This window comes from Chiloscyllium punctatum, chromosome 40 (genome assembly GCF_047496795.1).
Source record: "Chiloscyllium punctatum isolate Juve2018m chromosome 40, sChiPun1.3, whole genome shotgun sequence".
Classification (NCBI taxonomy): domain Eukaryota; kingdom Metazoa; phylum Chordata; class Chondrichthyes; order Orectolobiformes; family Hemiscylliidae; genus Chiloscyllium; species Chiloscyllium punctatum.
Window position 1 is genome coordinate 51846991 of NC_092778.1, and position 16548 is coordinate 51863538.

The window sequence follows — 16548 nt, forward strand, 5'->3', positions numbered from 1 at the left end:
CCAGATATTACAATCTCAGGATTATTTGAATCTCTAGCTGTATTAGTTTCCCAGACATGAAGACCTTGCTCGGATACATGACAGACCTGAGAAATTCTAGCTCTTTTTGTGCCAGTTATTGCTAATTGAGACTCTGGATTCATTTGAACTAGTGACAGGATTTAGCTGGTTGTTCACAGGCAAAGCTTTTGGAGCCATTGATGTTTGCTTTGGCTCCAAAATGTTGTTTTTGATTGTGCGGAGGTGTATTGCATCACATCCAACAATAACGAGCACGGACAGGTAGTAAACACCCGGGCGAGGGAGACGTGCTGCTAGATTTTTGAAGGGCTGCATCAGTGAAACATGGAGGCAAGAGGAGCCTCAGTTTCCTGCTGCTAGTCAGTATGATGGTTTTTGAGGATTTTCCCACATCTGGACCATTTGTGAATGGGCTGGATTGGGGTGTGAGTGGGTGACTGACAGCTCCCCACTTTATAGACTGTTCAAGGATCCATTAAGGACAGTCTTTGATCCAAAAACCAACTGATGGAGTAGAGCAGGACATTTGGACCCCAACCTACAATTTGAACACATTCACCCAACAGGTCTTTGGTAAAGGGCTTGCCTTTGCTGCTACTTTTGCAGCCATTGGTCATCCTTGCCTTGTTATATGACAGCAAACCAGACTCAACATCAGATTCCTGACTGAAAACAGTTAAAGTTGCCAAGCCTCATGATGTCTTTGGCGTTCCTGGTCACGACCAGGCAGATCTGTCCGCTTAAGGGTAGATTTCCTTTTGTGTCCCTTGTGTTCTCGGTCAGATCCCCAGACATCAAGCCAATGTTCTTCTCTGACCACTGCCTCCTGCTGGCCAACTGTCACGTACAGCGGGCTGGCAAAGTACTGTAAAAACAGAACATAAAACTGACCCCAGAAAACATTGAAATGCTCCAAAGGGATTACACAGTTTGGAGAACTGTGAAATCCTTCCTTTGAGTCTCCAGTGGACTTTATTCTCAAAGGTTTTCAGAAGATGAGAGCGATACATGGAAAATTGTCCAAACCAGAAAACCATGCAGAACCTACTCCTGCTGCAGACAATGGGGGTTGATGTGATGGAGGACCTGCAGGAGGTGAAGACTCAGCAAGCCTCGCTATTTGCCTCAGAGATAATCCAAGATAATCTTCTGATACAGGGTCCACTCCGTGGAGCAGGATGAGATGTGCTCACGTTTCTTCTTCTAGAAGGTGGACAAGGAGAGCTCCCTGCTCAGCAGCCTGAAGGAAAAAGATGGCTCAGGTCTGACATCCTGAGGATCAACAAATGCTTTTATGCCAGACTGTCTGACATGAGGCCCACAGAGCGCACAGCCTCCCAGTCTATCATGGAGATCTTAGAGGACAGTGCACAAGAGAGGTTGGATCAGCTGTTATCTCTGGATGAGCTGAACCAGGCCCTCGAGTCCTTAGAAAAGAATAGAACTCCTGGAAGTGACGGCTTACTGGCCAAGTTGTATTCAGCTCTGTGGGACTCGATAGGCCAGGACCTGCTGGGGGTATATGACAGTGTGCTTCTGGCAAGCAGTATGTGTGAAACCATGAAGAAAGGTATCATCCTCCTCATCGACAAATGGAAGGGGGAGAGGGAGGAAATTAGAAATTGGTGACCCAGTTCACTATTAAATGTGGATTATAAAATCCTGTCTCAGTTTATTGCCAAGTCAGTCAGGTCAGCTCTGGGATCAGAGATTCACCCCAACCAAGCCTGTGCTGTACTGGGCAGGACGATCTCTGAGAGCCTTGCATTCCTCAGGGATATGATCACCTACATGCAGGTCTGGGGGGAGGATGCCTGCCTCATCAGCCTGTACCAGGAGAAGGCCTTTGAAAGGATATCACACACCTATATGTGGGACGTGCAGTCCAAATGTATGTATATAAAGATATTTTATGAATAAAGTATATTTTTGAAATGTAAATAAATGGCAGCCTGGTGGCTCGGGATTCTGGTAATTTTTAAAAAGTCCTTAAAAGGTCTTGAGAGAGTGCTTCTACCTTAAGTCATTCTCACCTTTACCCAGTGACATAAGCAGCACTTATCTCTGAAAGTGAGGCTGCTGACTTGTCAGTGCTGAAGGTACTCCCATTGGCTGTCTAGTATCAGAAGCTCTTTAAGAGGTTAGGCATCCAGGAAGGGGCCACTCAAAAAATAATCATTTCAATGTCCCTGCCTTTTGGCAGTTTTTTAGATTAGAATCCCCACAGTGTGGCAACAGGCCCTTCAGCCCAACAAGTCCACACAGAAGAGTGTAGATTAGAGTGGTGTTGGAAAAGCACAGCAGATCAGGCAGCATCCGAGGAGCAGGAAAATCGACGTTTTAGGCAAAAGCCCTTCATCAGGAATGCACACCGAAGAGTAACCCACACAGACCTACTTCCCTCTGACTAATACACCCTAACACTACGGTCAATTTAGCATGGCCAATCCACCCTAACTTGCACATCTTTGAACTGTGGGAGGAAATCAGAGCATCCGGAGGAAACCCACGCAGACATGGGGAGAATGTGCAAACTCCAAACACACATTTGCCCAAGGCTGGAATCAAACGCGGTCTCTAGTGCTGTGAGGCAGCAGTGCTAACCACTGAGCCACTGTGCCGCCCAATTCCAGGTTTTCAACTCAAAAGTCAGTCCCATGCTGGGATTGGTGTCCCCGAATGAAAACCCATCCCCTGGTGTCATGGAAGAAGCAAGTGGAGGCAATAGCCTTATGGTGCTTTGCTGGATTATTAATCCTGAGACCCAGCTAGGGCCGGTGACCTGGGTTCGAATCCTGCTAAAGCAGATGGTGGAATTTGAATTCAGTGACAATCTTGAATTAAGAGGGTAATAGCAGCCATTGTCAGGAAAGGCCCAACTGGTTCTCTTTAGGGAAGGAAGTTGCCATGCATTTTTTTTAAAACATGGTCTGGCCTGCATGTGACTCCAGACCCACAACAATGTGGTTTTCTCAACGCTGTGGGCAATAAATGCTGGCCTAACCAGTGACACCCAAATCCTGTGAATGTATTTTTAAAAAGTGCTAAATATATCTGCATGTACATACCTGCATAACCTCATTCTGACCAGCAGTGGCAAATAAAGATTCCTCTGACTTTCATGCTTCACCGATGCAGCCCTTCAAAAATCCAGTGGCATATCTCCCTCACCAGATCATCTACGACCTGTCAGTGCAGGCTATTGTTGATTATGATTCAATGCATGTCTTCAAAGGAAAGAACAAATTTTGGAGCTAAAACAAACATTAATGGTTCCAAAGGCTTTGCCTATAACCAACCAGCTGAACCCAGTCACTTGTTCAAATGAATTCAAAGTCTCAGTTTGCAATTGCCTGCACAGAAAGAGCTGGAGATTCTCAGGTCAGTTATATATCTGAGCAACATCTCCAAATCTGGGATAAAAAAAAATACTGCTAGGCGTCCAAAAATCTTGAGTTTGTAATGACTGGAGCATCAAACCTCTATGTATCACTGCATTTTAAGATGTGGTGATGACGAACTGGCTGTTCAAGATATATTGTACCCAAATATCGGATTCTGTGAACAAGTATTTAGCAGAGTACTTTTGACTTTTATTTTTGTTTTGCTTGTGAAAGGAAAGTAAATTAATTTTGCATTTATGTACTGCCTTTCACAACGTTGAAGTCATTGCTGCTCTTTTTTATTGTAGTCCCTGGTGTAATATAGTAGTCAATCTGCACATAGCAAGCTCCCATGAACAGCTTTGCATGGCAGTGACCAGATCATCTAAGCTCATGATGTCGCTGGAATGATAGGTGTTGCCTGGGATACCAGTGCTCTTTGGAAAATGTACGTCAAGGTCACTTAGATCCAGGTAAGACAGCTGGGTTAGGATTTAACCCTATCCCAGGTCTCAGGTTATCAGCTCATCTAAAGACAGCATATCTGATTGCACCGTGTTCACTTTGACTCTTTGGGTCAAAGTCTTCAGCATATCTTGAACCCCATCCTTCTGGCCATAGAAGCATGACTACGACACACTGAGCCACAGTATGGTCTTGGAATAGTTAAATTGCTTTTATGTAGCCACTTGTTCCACAGTGAGGTGTCAGTTTTAGGGATGGGGTGTAGAGAGGACAGATTGGGAGTGGTTCTGGCAAGCTACCTCAACTTGTTTTCTGGCATTGCAAGGCAACTATTTTGCTACAAAACACAACAGACACATCCTGGTGAATTAAAATTTAGCCATTCAGAATGACACAGCCATTTCTAGAAGCCATTTGTAATCCTTTTATTTAATTGCAGCAAACAACATCAGCAGATACATTATCATGTGACAACAAGGCCAGCTAGAATTGCACTGCCTGAGGAACAGATGACCGAGCTGCATATGTTAGTCCCCTGTGGGACCTTAAAGCAAACTGAGTTTAATGATTTAATCTTATTCTAGATACTTCATTTCTTCTTTTAAAACCTAGTAACAGTAGTCCATTCAGCTCCTCAAGCATGATTTTCTGTTAGATTATGACTAATTAGTCGAGGCTATTTCTCAGGTTGTGAACAGGTTCTGTGCTGGAGTCTGATCACAAGACAGAAAACAGTGCGGAAAAATATAAAGTCACCATTCGTTAAGTACAGGAAGTGTTCATATATAGGATCTTTAAAATATGGGATTGCGTTCATAAGTATGAGTGTTTATAAGTTGGACTTTGTAAATTGGTGATCTCCTGTTCCTCAGTTCCATTTAACTGCCTTTACTCCAAATCCCTTAGTGGCTGTAGCAGAGACAAAATAATCTATTTCAGCCTTGATAGCTCTAATCGTCCCAGCAACCCCGTCTCTTCTTTGTAGAAGATTTCTAGATTTCAGGAATATCATGTTTCTCATGCCTGTGTTAGTAGAGATTTCTTTGATAAATTAAAGAAGTATAGGCATGCCAGTCTAGATTTTGATGCCTCTCAACCAGCTGTAGTGATTATAATGAGATCAGCCAGGTGGACGGCATTGTATATGAGTTCCCTGGTTGGGGCTGTTAACCTGGCCCAATTAGGGAGCACTGGCTGACAGATATAAACAGGAAATTCACGCCTTGGCGTGCCCATTTGCCACCGGGCGGTGGGGATCCCCAGTGGAGGGCTCTCTACGCGGGAGTCCTCCCCCTTTCTCTCGGGGATCTGGGGTGGAGGGTACTGCACGCAGCAGTCCCCTGCAACCGCAGATTGCGGTGGTTCACGGACTCCCAGCCCAACTGCTTGTTCTGTGGCGCTGTGGAGTCCGTGGACCATGTATATATTGGGTGTGGGCGTTTGCACTCCCTTTTTGATTTTCTGAAAAACCTTCTCCTCTGTTTCTGGCTGCACTTCAGTCCCACGCTCCTGATCTTCGGGCACCCGGTACGGAGGAGGGAGGGCAGGTCCGAGGACCTCCTCGTGGGTCTGCTCCTGGGCCTGGCCAAACTGGCCATCAACAGGTCCAGGCAGCGGGCCGTGGAGGGGGTCGTTAGGGCCGACTGCCTGCCCCTCTTCCGGGGTTACGTTAGAGCCCGGGTGTCCTTGGAGAAGGAGCACGCGGTGTCCACCGACACCCTGGAGTCGTTCAGGGAGAGGTGGGCGCCGCAGGGAGTGGAGTGCATCATTTCTCCCTCCAACTCTATTTTGATTTAGTCCCTACCCTCCCCTTCACTGTTTTGCTCACACAACATTGCCCTGTGGTTTGAAGGGCAGTGCTTGTCACTGGCCACTTGGGTGTTTTCATATCTTCCTGGTGGTGGAAATTGAATAAAGATTTGTGCACTTTGTGTCTTTCACTGTGTCTCACACCTGCACACACACACCATGGGTGCTGGGGAAAAAAATAAGCACTACCGCACTTAGGCGGTAGTGTGGGGGTTAATAAAAAAAAAAAAATAAAATAAAAAAATAAAATAAAAAAAAAAAAAAATAAAACCTAGTAACAGTAGTCCATTCAGCTCCTCAAGCATGATTTTCTGTTAGATTATGACTAATTAGTCGAGGCTATTTCTCAGGTTGTGAACAGGTTCTGTGCTGGAGTCTGATCACAAGACAGAAAACAGTGCGGAAAAATATAAAGTCACCATTCGTTAAGTACAGGAAGTGTTCATATATAGGATCTTTAAAATATGGGATTGCGTTCATAAGTATGAGTGTTTATAAGTTGGACTTTGTAAATTGGTGATCTCCTGTTCCTCAGTTCCATTTAACTGCCTTTACTCCAAATCCCTTAGTGGCTGTAGCAGAGACAAAATAATCTATTTCAGCCTTGATAGCTCTAATCGTCCCAGCAACCCCGTCTCTTCTTTGTAGAAGATTTCTAGATTTCAGGAATATCATGTTTCTCATGCCTGTGTTAGTAGAGATTTCTTTGATAAATTAAAGAAGTATAGGCATGCCAGTCTAGATTTTGATGCCTCTCAACCAGCTGTAGTGATTATAATGAGATCAGCCAGGTGGACGGCATTGTATATGAGTTCCCTGGTTGGGGCTGTTAACCTGGCCCAATTAGGGAGCACTGGCTGACAGATATAAACAGGAAATTCACGCCTTGGCGTGCCCATTTGCCACCGGGCGGTGGGGATCCCCAGTGGAGGGCTCTCTACGCGGGAGTCCTCCCCCTTTCTCTCGGGGATCTGGGGTGGAGGGTACTGCACGCAGCAGTCCCCTGCAACCGCAGATTGCAGTGGTTCACGGACTCCCAGCTCAACTGCTTGTTCTGTGGCGCTGTGGAGTCCGTGGACCATGTATATATTGGGTGTGGGCGTTTGCACTCCCTTTTTGATTTTCTTAAGAACCTTCTCCTCTGTTTCTGGCTGCACTTCAGTCCCACGCTCCTGATCTTCGGGCACCCGGTACGGAGGAGGGAGGGCAGGTCCGAAGACCTCCTCGTGGGTCTGCTCCTGGGCCTGGCCAAATTGGCCATCAACAGGTCCAGGCAGCGGGCCGTGGAGGGGGTCGTTAGGGCCGACTGCCTGCCCCTCTTCCGGGGTTACGTTAGAGCCCGGGTGTCCTTGGAGAAAGAGCACGCAGTGTCCACCGACACCCTGGAGTCGTTCAGGGAGAGGTGGGCGCCGCAGGGAGTGGAGTGCATCATTTCTCCCTCCAACTCTATTTTGATTTAGTCCCTACCCTCCCCTTCACTGTTTTGATCACACAGCATTGCCCTGTGGTTTGAAGGGCAGTGCTCGTCACTGGCCACCCGGGTGTTTTTCCTATCTTCCTGGTGGTGGAAATTGAATAAAGATTTGTGCACTTTGTGTCTTTCACTGTGTCTCACACCTGCACACACGCACTATGGGTGCAGGGGATAAAAATAAGCACTACCGCACTTAGGTGGTAGTGTGGGGGTTAAAGGAAAAAAAAAACAAAAAAAAACAAAAAAAAAAGAAAAAAAAAACAGGGGATTTTACGTTTAAAAAAAAAAAGAACAAGATCATGGCCCGGGTGTCCTTGGAGAAGGAGCACGCGGTGTCCACCGACACCCTGGAGTTGTGACTGGCCACTCGAGTGTTTCCTTCCAAAAGAAAAAAAAATAAACAGGAAATTCACGCCTTGGCGTGCCCATTTGCCACCGGGCGGTGGGGATCCCTAGTGGAGGGCTCTCTACGCGGGAGTCCTCCCCCTTTCTCTCGGGGATCTGGGGTGGAGGGTACTGCACGCAGCAGTCCCCTGCAACCGCAGATTGCGGTGGTTCACGGACTCCCAGCTCAACTGCTTGTTCTGTGGCGCTGTGGAGTCCGTGGACCATGTATATATTGGGTGTGGGCGTTTGCACTCCCTTTTTGAATTTCTTAAAAACCTTCTCCTCTGCTTTTGTTTGCACTTCAGTCCCACGCTCCTGATCTTCGGGCACCCGGTACGGAGGAGGGAGGGCAGGTCCGAAGACCTCCTCGTGGGTATGCTCCTGGGCCTGGCCAAACAGGCCATCAACAGGTCCAGGCAGCGGTCCATGGAGGGGGTCGTTAGGGCCGACTGCCTGCCCCTCTTCCACGGTTACGTTAGGGCCCAGGTGTCCTTGGAGAAGGAGCACGCGGTGTCCACCAACACCCTGGAGTCGTTCAGGGAGAGGTGGGCGCCGCAGGGAGTGGAGTGCATCATTTCTCCCTCCAACTCTATTTTGATTTAGTCCCTACCCTCCCCTTCACTGTTTTGATCACACAGCACTGTCCTGTGGTTTGAAGGGCAGTGCTTGTCACTAGCCACTCGGGTGTTTTTCCTATCTTCCTGGTGGTGGAAATTGAATAAAGATTCGTGCACTTTGTGTCTTTCACTGTGTCTCGCACCCACACACACACCATGGGTGCTGGGGAAAAAATAAGCACTACCGCACTTAGGCGGTAGTGTGGGGGTTAAAAAAAATAAAAGAAAAAAAAAGTAACAGGAGATTAGAAGGACACTTCCCCCTCCAACTCTATTTTGATTTAGTCCTTACCCTCCCCTTCACTGTTTTGATCACACAGCATTGCCCTTTGATGAGAAGGGCAGTACTTGTCACTGGACACTTGGGTGTTTTTTCCTATCTTCCTGGTGGTGGAAATTGAATAAAGATTCGTGCACTTTGTGTCTTTCACTGTGTCTCACACCTGCACACACACACACACCATGGGTGCTGGGGAAAAATAAGCACTACTGCAGTTAGGCGGTAGTGTGAGGGTTAAAAAAAAACAGGAGATAAGGCCACTGCTTAAAGAAAAAAAAACAAAAAAAGAAAAAGAAAAAAAAATAATAAACACTAAATGGGAAATTCATTGCCCTTTGATAAAAAAAAGAAAAAAAATAAACAGGAAATTCACGATTATGTTAGGGCCCGGGTGTCCTTGGAGAAGGAGCACGCGGTGTCCACCAACACCCTGGAGTTGTTCAGGGAGAGGTGGGTGCCGCAGGGAGTGGAGTGCATTATTTCTCCCTCCAACTCTATTTTGATTTAGTCCCTACCCTCCCCTTCACTGTTTTGATCACACAGCATTGCGCTGTGGTTTGAAGGGCAGTGCTTGTCACTGGCCACTCGGGTGTTTTCCTATCTTCCTGGTGGTGGAAATTGAATAAAGATTCGTGCACTTTGTGTCTTTCACTGTGTTTCACACCTACACACACACACACCATGGGTGCTGGGGAAAAAAAATAAGCACTACCGCAGTTAGGCGGTAGTGTGGGAGTTAAAAAAAACAGGACTGTAAAGAGAAAAAAGAAAAAAAAAAGAAAAAAACATAAACAGGAGCGTAGCATTGCCTTTTGAAAAAAAGAAAGAAAAAAACCTAGGAAATTCGCGGTTATGTTAGGGCCCGGGTGTCCTTGGAGAAGGAGCACATGGTATCCACCGACACCCTGGAGTTGTTCAGGGAGAGGTGGGCACCACAGGGAGTGGAGTGCATTATTTCCCCCTCCAACTCTATTTTGATTTAGTCCCTACCCTCCCCTTCACTGTTTGATCACACAGCATTGCCCTTTGATGTGAAGGGCAGTGCTTGTCACTGGCCACTCGGTGTTTTCCTTTCTTCCTGGTGGTGGAAATTGAATAAAGATTTGTGCACTTTGTGTCTTTCACTGTGTCTCACAACAAAAAATGAGAAAAAAAAACAAAAAAAGAAAAGATAAACAGGAAATTTGCAGTTACGTTAGAGCCCGGGTGTCCTTGGAGAAGGAGCACACGGTGTCCACCAACACCCTGGAGTTGTTCAGGGAGAGGTGGGCGCCGCAGGGAGTGGAGTGCATTATTTCCCCCTCCAACTCTTTGATTTAGTCCCTGCCCTCCCCTTCACTGTTTGATCACACAGCATTGCCCTTTGATGTGAAGGGCACTGCTTGTCACTGGCCACTCGGGTGTTTTCCTATCTTCCTGGTTGTGGAATTTTGAATAAAGGTTTGTGCATCTTATGTCTTTCACTGTGTCTCACACCTGCATACAGGGAAAAAAATAAACAAATAAATAAACAGGCGTGTCAGGGGTTCTGTTCACTCTGGATCAGTAAAAAAAAAGAGAAGGAAGAAACAGGAAATGTAGAGCCTCCTCAGTTTAGGGCACTGACTGGTGCTAACGTCAGTGTGTTACTGCTGCTGCTGATTTCTTTTTTTGGTGGGGGGGGGAGCAACAAAGACCTGATTCCTGAACTTGCTGAATTACTTAGCCAGTATGTTAACTGGTATTCCCTTTTTTTTAGTGAGGACTGATTTCTAAACTGCCTGATCCACACAGTCAATGTGTTTCAGGTGTAATTCAGTCCTCATTAGGGGATTGTTGTTTCACTGGCTGGTTACAGCCTGTATGTTACTCTTTTCCCTTTTACTTTGAGAAAAAGACAATATTGATTTTGTGGAAGGATTAGCACTTGCAATCTAGTTTTCTTTGGTTTTTGTGTGTCCTCACTTTTCTTTTGGTGGTTGGACTGAACCCTTGTGAGAAAATACATCTTTCCAGAGGAGCTGTTCCTGTGGGTAGGCCTGGTCCTTGGACTGGCCCTCTGAAGATTGAACACCTGTGTGTGTGTGCTGGGAGGTGAGCACTTGCTGTATCCTGGAGTTTGGGAGTTGACCCTGCCTTCGGGAGTGGACCAATTTCCTGGAAGTTAACTGTACCTTTACAATGTACTTACTGTGTTCCTGTGAGTGGGCCTGGTTCTCCAAGGATGGGCCAGGACTCCATGGAGACTGAACACCTGTGTGCTGTGGGGTGTGCATTTGCTGCCTTCAGGAGTGGGCTCTTCCCTCTGTTGTGGGCTCTGTTTTTAGCAATGGATTCTGCAGTTTGAAGTGGACTCCATTTCTGACAATGATCTTTGTATACTGGAGTGGACTCTGTTCCTGGGAATGGACTTTACAATTTGAAGAGAACTGTCTATGCTAATGGACTCTGTGTACCAGAAAGGACTCTTGCTGGCTGATAATTAACTGTGTCATGTTGCTTGTTGGGATTATCACTTGCACTGTCTTGTGTGTCCCAGGGTCTGGTAGGCCTTACTGGGAGCTGGGAGGCTCATAGGTTGTCCTGAAAGCTGTCCCCCTGAGAGCTGGAGGGTAGGTAGGCCATCCGGTGAACCTGAAGGTTGGTAGGCTGTCCTGAAAGCTGGAGGTTGGGTAGGCCACTCCAATGCCAGTTGCCCTGAGAGCCAGAATGTGGATGGCCGTTCTGAGTGCTGTTGTCCCGAGAAGGGGTAGTTGGCACGGGCTGTCCTAGAGGTGGTCGGAAGGTGTGTCAGAGCGGCTGAGAGCCAGAAGGTGCGTAGGAGCAAGCTGAGATCCGGAAGGCTTTTGTGGGCTACCCTGCACGCCGCCATCCCAGATAAGGGAATCGGCTGTCCTAGAGGTGGCCGGAAGGTGTGACAGGGCAGTCCAAAGGCCGGATAGCGCATCGGGGTGGGTGAGAGCCTGATGGTACGTAGGAGCAGACCGAGAGCTGGAAGGCGGGTAGGTCGTCCTCAGCACTGTCACCCCTGGCAGGTAATGGGGTCGGCTGTCCTATAGGTGGCCAGAAGGTTTGATGGGTGTTTAGGGAAGCCGGAAGGTGGATAGGCTGTCCTGATCGCTGTCGTCCTTGTAGGGAGGGGGGGATGGGGAAGCAAGACTGGCTGTGCTAGAGGTGGCCGGAAGGTGTGTCAGGGCAGACAGAGAACTGGAAGGGGTGTGGGTGGACCGAAAGTCAGAAGGGGCACAGGGGTGGGCTGCCTTAGAGTGGCCGGAAGGTGAGAGGGACTGGGGGATTGCTGGAGTCTTTTATGCACTTTTTATGTAATTGGACTGTCTTATATGTACTTACTGCTTCGTAATAATGGAAAGTGGGACCTGAGGTGTGTCCTCATTTCCTGAAAACTGGTTGAACAGTAGAGTTTGGGGCCTAGGTTTGCTGCTCCTCTCATTTTGTAAAATTGCTGTTTCTCTGTATACAGCTGTTATTGATAATTGTTTTGTAAACTGTGTATTGTTTACTAAAATAAAAAAAGAGACTCCTACGTCCTTTTCACTCTGGAGCTGGCTCTGAGGGAGCCAGACCAGTGTCAAATACTATGCGTGTGTAAATAAAGGGTGACTTGGGGCCAGGATATAGGCATCTGTAGAGTTATTTCACTGGCTGCAACCTTCCATCTCCGAGGCAAGCCTGCTATCAGAGAGCCACACACTTACAGAGCTAAGAGAAGCAGCTGCTGAGGGTATGCATTATTCATGAAGCACTTACTTTCTGGGAAAGAACTGTCAGCCTGCTGACTTCTACACAATATCAAAACAGAAGTGTGGTATGGAACATTGCTTGGTTCTTGTTACAATGGTGACATTGCTTGTACATTTTGATATGGAGATGATCTTAGACCATGGCAGATTTGCATCCATCTGGGACTTGTATATTTTTTAAAAAAATCCTCCCCTCTTTCTCCTCTTCAGGTTTTCCCACTGAACAACCCAGCTGAGTCTCCACATTCCAAGCTGGTAGCCAGCACTCTGCTTATCTGGTCTGGGAAGAAAGCTCACCAGTACCTTCTCACGGGCAGACTTGATGTTGAATAAATGCTGACCTAGCCAGAGATACCCACATCACATGAATGAACAAAACAAAAATTAACTCCAAGAAAGATTGAAGGGGAGTTCCTCTCTAACCATCAAGCCCAGGTCATGGATGGGCTGAAGGGAGCAACCAGTCTGTAGAAATTTTTGGCAGCAAATGCTGGCTTATTAATTTGAATTTGAGAAATGCTGATGCTTGCTGTTAGTAAAAAGTCAAGAAATGACTGGTTTTGTGGTAAAGCATATGGCTTATCCTGCCTTTTGAGCTGCAATCAACTCTAAGCAAAGCTGACTTTGAAAATGTCTTCCCACTGGACTCAAGGGCCGAAAGCAAATTGAATTGGGCGACTAAAAATATAACTTTACCACACAAAACTGCTGCTGAAGTCAGATCATGAGGATATCCTGACAGTGGAAATAATAAATGCAGATTGATGCAATGCTTTCCTAAATTTCTGGCAAAAGCACTTTGCACAGTCACTAAAGAGTTTGTTCCTGTGGAGCCTCTGTTATCACAGAGTTTGGGTGTGCTTCAAATCAACACTGAAAGCAAATTGAATAACTTGGGAAGAAAATGCAAACATTCCCAACTAAGTTATGGCTATCCTCTGTAGCTTTCTGTGCTTGGCCAACCTGACAGCCTTTCACATAAATGTGCAGGAACGGGTTCGTGTTCTATTCCTCTCACTCAAAAAGGCCCGGTTTCATTTTGCTGATGCAAAACTCACTTTATTGCTTCCTTCCTGTTACTCAGAAATTCTTATTTTGTTTGCCAGAGGTGTTGGATGTTTGTGGAGAGGAAAGTGGGAAGGCCAGAGATAAAGTACTGGGAAGTGGGGACTGATTGGCTCTTGAGATGACATGCATAATAGTCTCCTCTGTGTTTAATGGTTCTAAGATAAACATAAAAAAGAATACTGTACTTTAACTTTGAAGGGGAAATGCATTGTCTGAACACATTGAGTCTTCCAGTGCTCTGTGCTCTTGCCTTTGAATTGTTTTCAGGCCATAATACACAGATGCTCCTCTATTTGTCAGAGGCTGCCATTGCATTATTTGGCCAGTAGATGGACTCTGTTTGAAACACCCATTACTATTGCATGTGCCACAGTTAGCAATTGCATTGTTAACTTTGAAGGGTAAAATAACACTCAGTTATCATCAGACCTAAACCATTTTCAAATTCATTCTTCCTTCATCAGAAAGACTTGCATTTCTATAACATCTTTTGTGAACTAATGGAGCAGTTTTGAAATGTAGTCAATTGTATCATAATTAGACACTGCATGCCTAGGTGTAAAATTTCTCCTGCTCCTCGGATACTGCCTGGCCTGCTGTGTTTTTCCAACACCACATTTTTCAACTCTGGTCTCCAGCATCTGCAGTCCTCACTCTTTCTCCTAGTAAGATTTCTTTTGTTGATTTTACAAGAAAGCATGTTAATTCTTGACCTCTTGTGTACACAATATTTGTAAATCTAAAATGTGCTTGTTAATCCCAGTCAATGCATTTATCATAGGATTCTTGTAATTGCAATGTGGAAGAAGCTGAGTGCGTTATGATTGTGACACTCCATCTGCTTGATTCAGTGGAAGAAAATTGTCATAGTGTGGATTGATTAAAAGAATGAGTGAGTTGTTTTCTTACGTCATTGCTTTCTACTCTGGTTTCAGGTGGTCTGGCTGCAGTTATCTACACAGACACTCTCCAGACAATCATCATGATTATTGGAACAGTGATACTGACCATTGCAGGTACTGTTTGTGTGATTCACCGTGGGAATCCTGAATTATTTTTTTTTAATGGCTTCATTGGGTGGGCGGGTGCTGCATTTTAAAAAAAATTCATTCCTGTGATGAGTGTCACTGGCCCGACCAGCATTTATTACCCATCCCGAATTGCCCAGGGGGCAGTTGAGTGTCTGAGTTACATGCAGGCCAGACCAAGTAAGGTTTCCTTCTGCAGATGACATTAAACTGTTGTCAATTGGTTCATTAATGCCCATCACTAGACTCCAAATTCCAGATATTTATTGAATTCAAATTCCACCATCTGCCATGGCAGGATTAGAACCTGGGTCTATGGATTAATAGTCTGGTGGTAATACTACCAGGCCATCACCTAGAGTCATAGAGATGTACAGCATGGAAACAGACCCTTGGTCCAACCCATCCATGCCAACCAGATATCCCAACCCAATCTAGTCCCACCTGCCAGCACCTAGCCCATATCCCTCCAAACCCTTCCTATTCATATACCCATCCAAATGCCTCTTAAATGTTGCAATTGTGCCAGCCTCCACCATTTCCTCTGGCAGCTCATTCCATACACGTACTACCCTCTACGTGAAAAAGTTGCCCCTAAGGTCTCTTTTATATCTTTCCCCTCTCACCCTCAACCTATGCCCTCTAGTTCTGGACTCCCCAACCCCAGGGAAAAGACTTTGCCTATTTATCCTATCCATGCCCCTCATCATTTTGTAAACCTCTATAAGGTCACCCCTCCGCCTCCAACGCTCCAGGGAAAACAGCCCCAGCCTGTTCAGCCTCTCCCTGTAGCTCAGATCCTCCAACTCTGGCAACGTCCTTGTAAATCTTTTCTGAACCCTTTCAAGTTTCACAACATCTTTCCGATAGGAAGGAGACCAGAATTGCACGCAATATTCTCAACAGTGGCCTAACCAATGTCCTGGACAGCTGCAACATGACCTCCCAACTCCTGTACACAATACTCTGACCAATAAAGGAAAGTATACCAAACGCCTTCTTCACAACCCTATCTACCTTCCACTCCACTTTCAAAGAGCTATGAACCTGCACTCCAAGGTCCCTTTGTTCAGCAACACTCCCTAGGACCTTACCATTAAGTGTATAAGTCCTGCTAAGATTTGCTTTCCCAAAATGCAGCACCTTACATTTATCTGAATTAAACTCCATCTGCCACTTCTCAGCCCATTGGCCCATCAGGTCCAGATCCTTTTGTAATCTGAGGTAACCCTCTTCGCTGTCCAATATACCTCCAATTTTGGTGTCATCTGCAAACTTACTAACTATACCTCTTCTGCTCGCATCCAAATCATTTATGTAAATGACAAAAAGGAGAGGGCCCAGCACCGATCCTTGTGGCACTCCGCTGGTCACAGGCCTCTAGTCTGAAAAACAACCCTCCACCACCATCCTCTGTCTTCTACCTTTTGAGCCAGTATTGTATCCAAATGGCTAGTTCTCCCTGTATTCCATGAGATCTAACCTTGCTAATCAGTCTCCCATGGGGAACCTTGTCGAACGCCTTACTGAAGTCCATATAGATCACATCTACTGCTCTGCCCTCATCAATCCTCTTTGTTACTTCTTCAAAAAACTCAATCAAGTTTGTGAGACATGATTTCCCACGCACAAAGCCATGTTGACTAACCCGCATCAGTCCTTGCCTTTCCAAATACATGTACATCCTGTCCCTCAGGATTCCATCCAACAACTTGCCCACCACTGAGGTCAGGCTCACTGGTCTCTCGTTCCCTGGCCTGTCTTTACCACCCTTCTTAAACAGTGGCACCACGTTTGCCAACCTCCAGTCTTCCAGCACCTCACCCGGACTATCGATGATACAAATTTCTCAGCAAGAGGCCCAGCAATCACTTCTCGTGCTTTCCATAGAGTTCTTGGGTACACCTGATCAGGTCCTGGGGATTTATCCACTTCTAACTGTTTCAAGACATCTAGCACTTCCTCCTCTGTAATCTGGGCATTTTGCAAGATGTTACCATCTATTTCCCTACAGTCTGTAGCTTCCATATCCTTTTCCACAGTAAATACTGATGCAAAATACTCATTTAGTATCTCCCCCATTTTCTGTGGCTCCACACTAAGGCCGCCATGCTGATCTTTGAGGGGCCCTATTCTCTCCCTAGTTACCCTTTTGTCCTTAATATATTTGTAAAAACCCTTTGGATTCTCCTTAATTCTATTTGCCAAAGCTATCTCAGGTCCCCGTTTTGCCCTCCTGATTTCCCTCTTAAGTATACTCCTACTTTCTTTATACT

General features: G+C 46.1%; 1 protein-coding gene across 2 annotated transcripts in view; it reads left to right on the forward strand.

The window, feature by feature from the left end:
- LOC140464606 (sodium/mannose cotransporter SLC5A10-like) overlaps nucleotides 1–16548 on the forward strand; it is a 142344-nt gene that overhangs the window by 35518 nt on the left and 90278 nt on the right. For both annotated transcript variants that reach the window (XM_072559886.1, XM_072559885.1), the window contains exon 7: nucleotides 14180–14260. In XM_072559886.1, the coding sequence (XP_072415987.1) occupies nucleotides 14180–14260 (81 nt within the window). The remainder of the gene's footprint in view (nucleotides 1–14179; nucleotides 14261–16548) is intronic.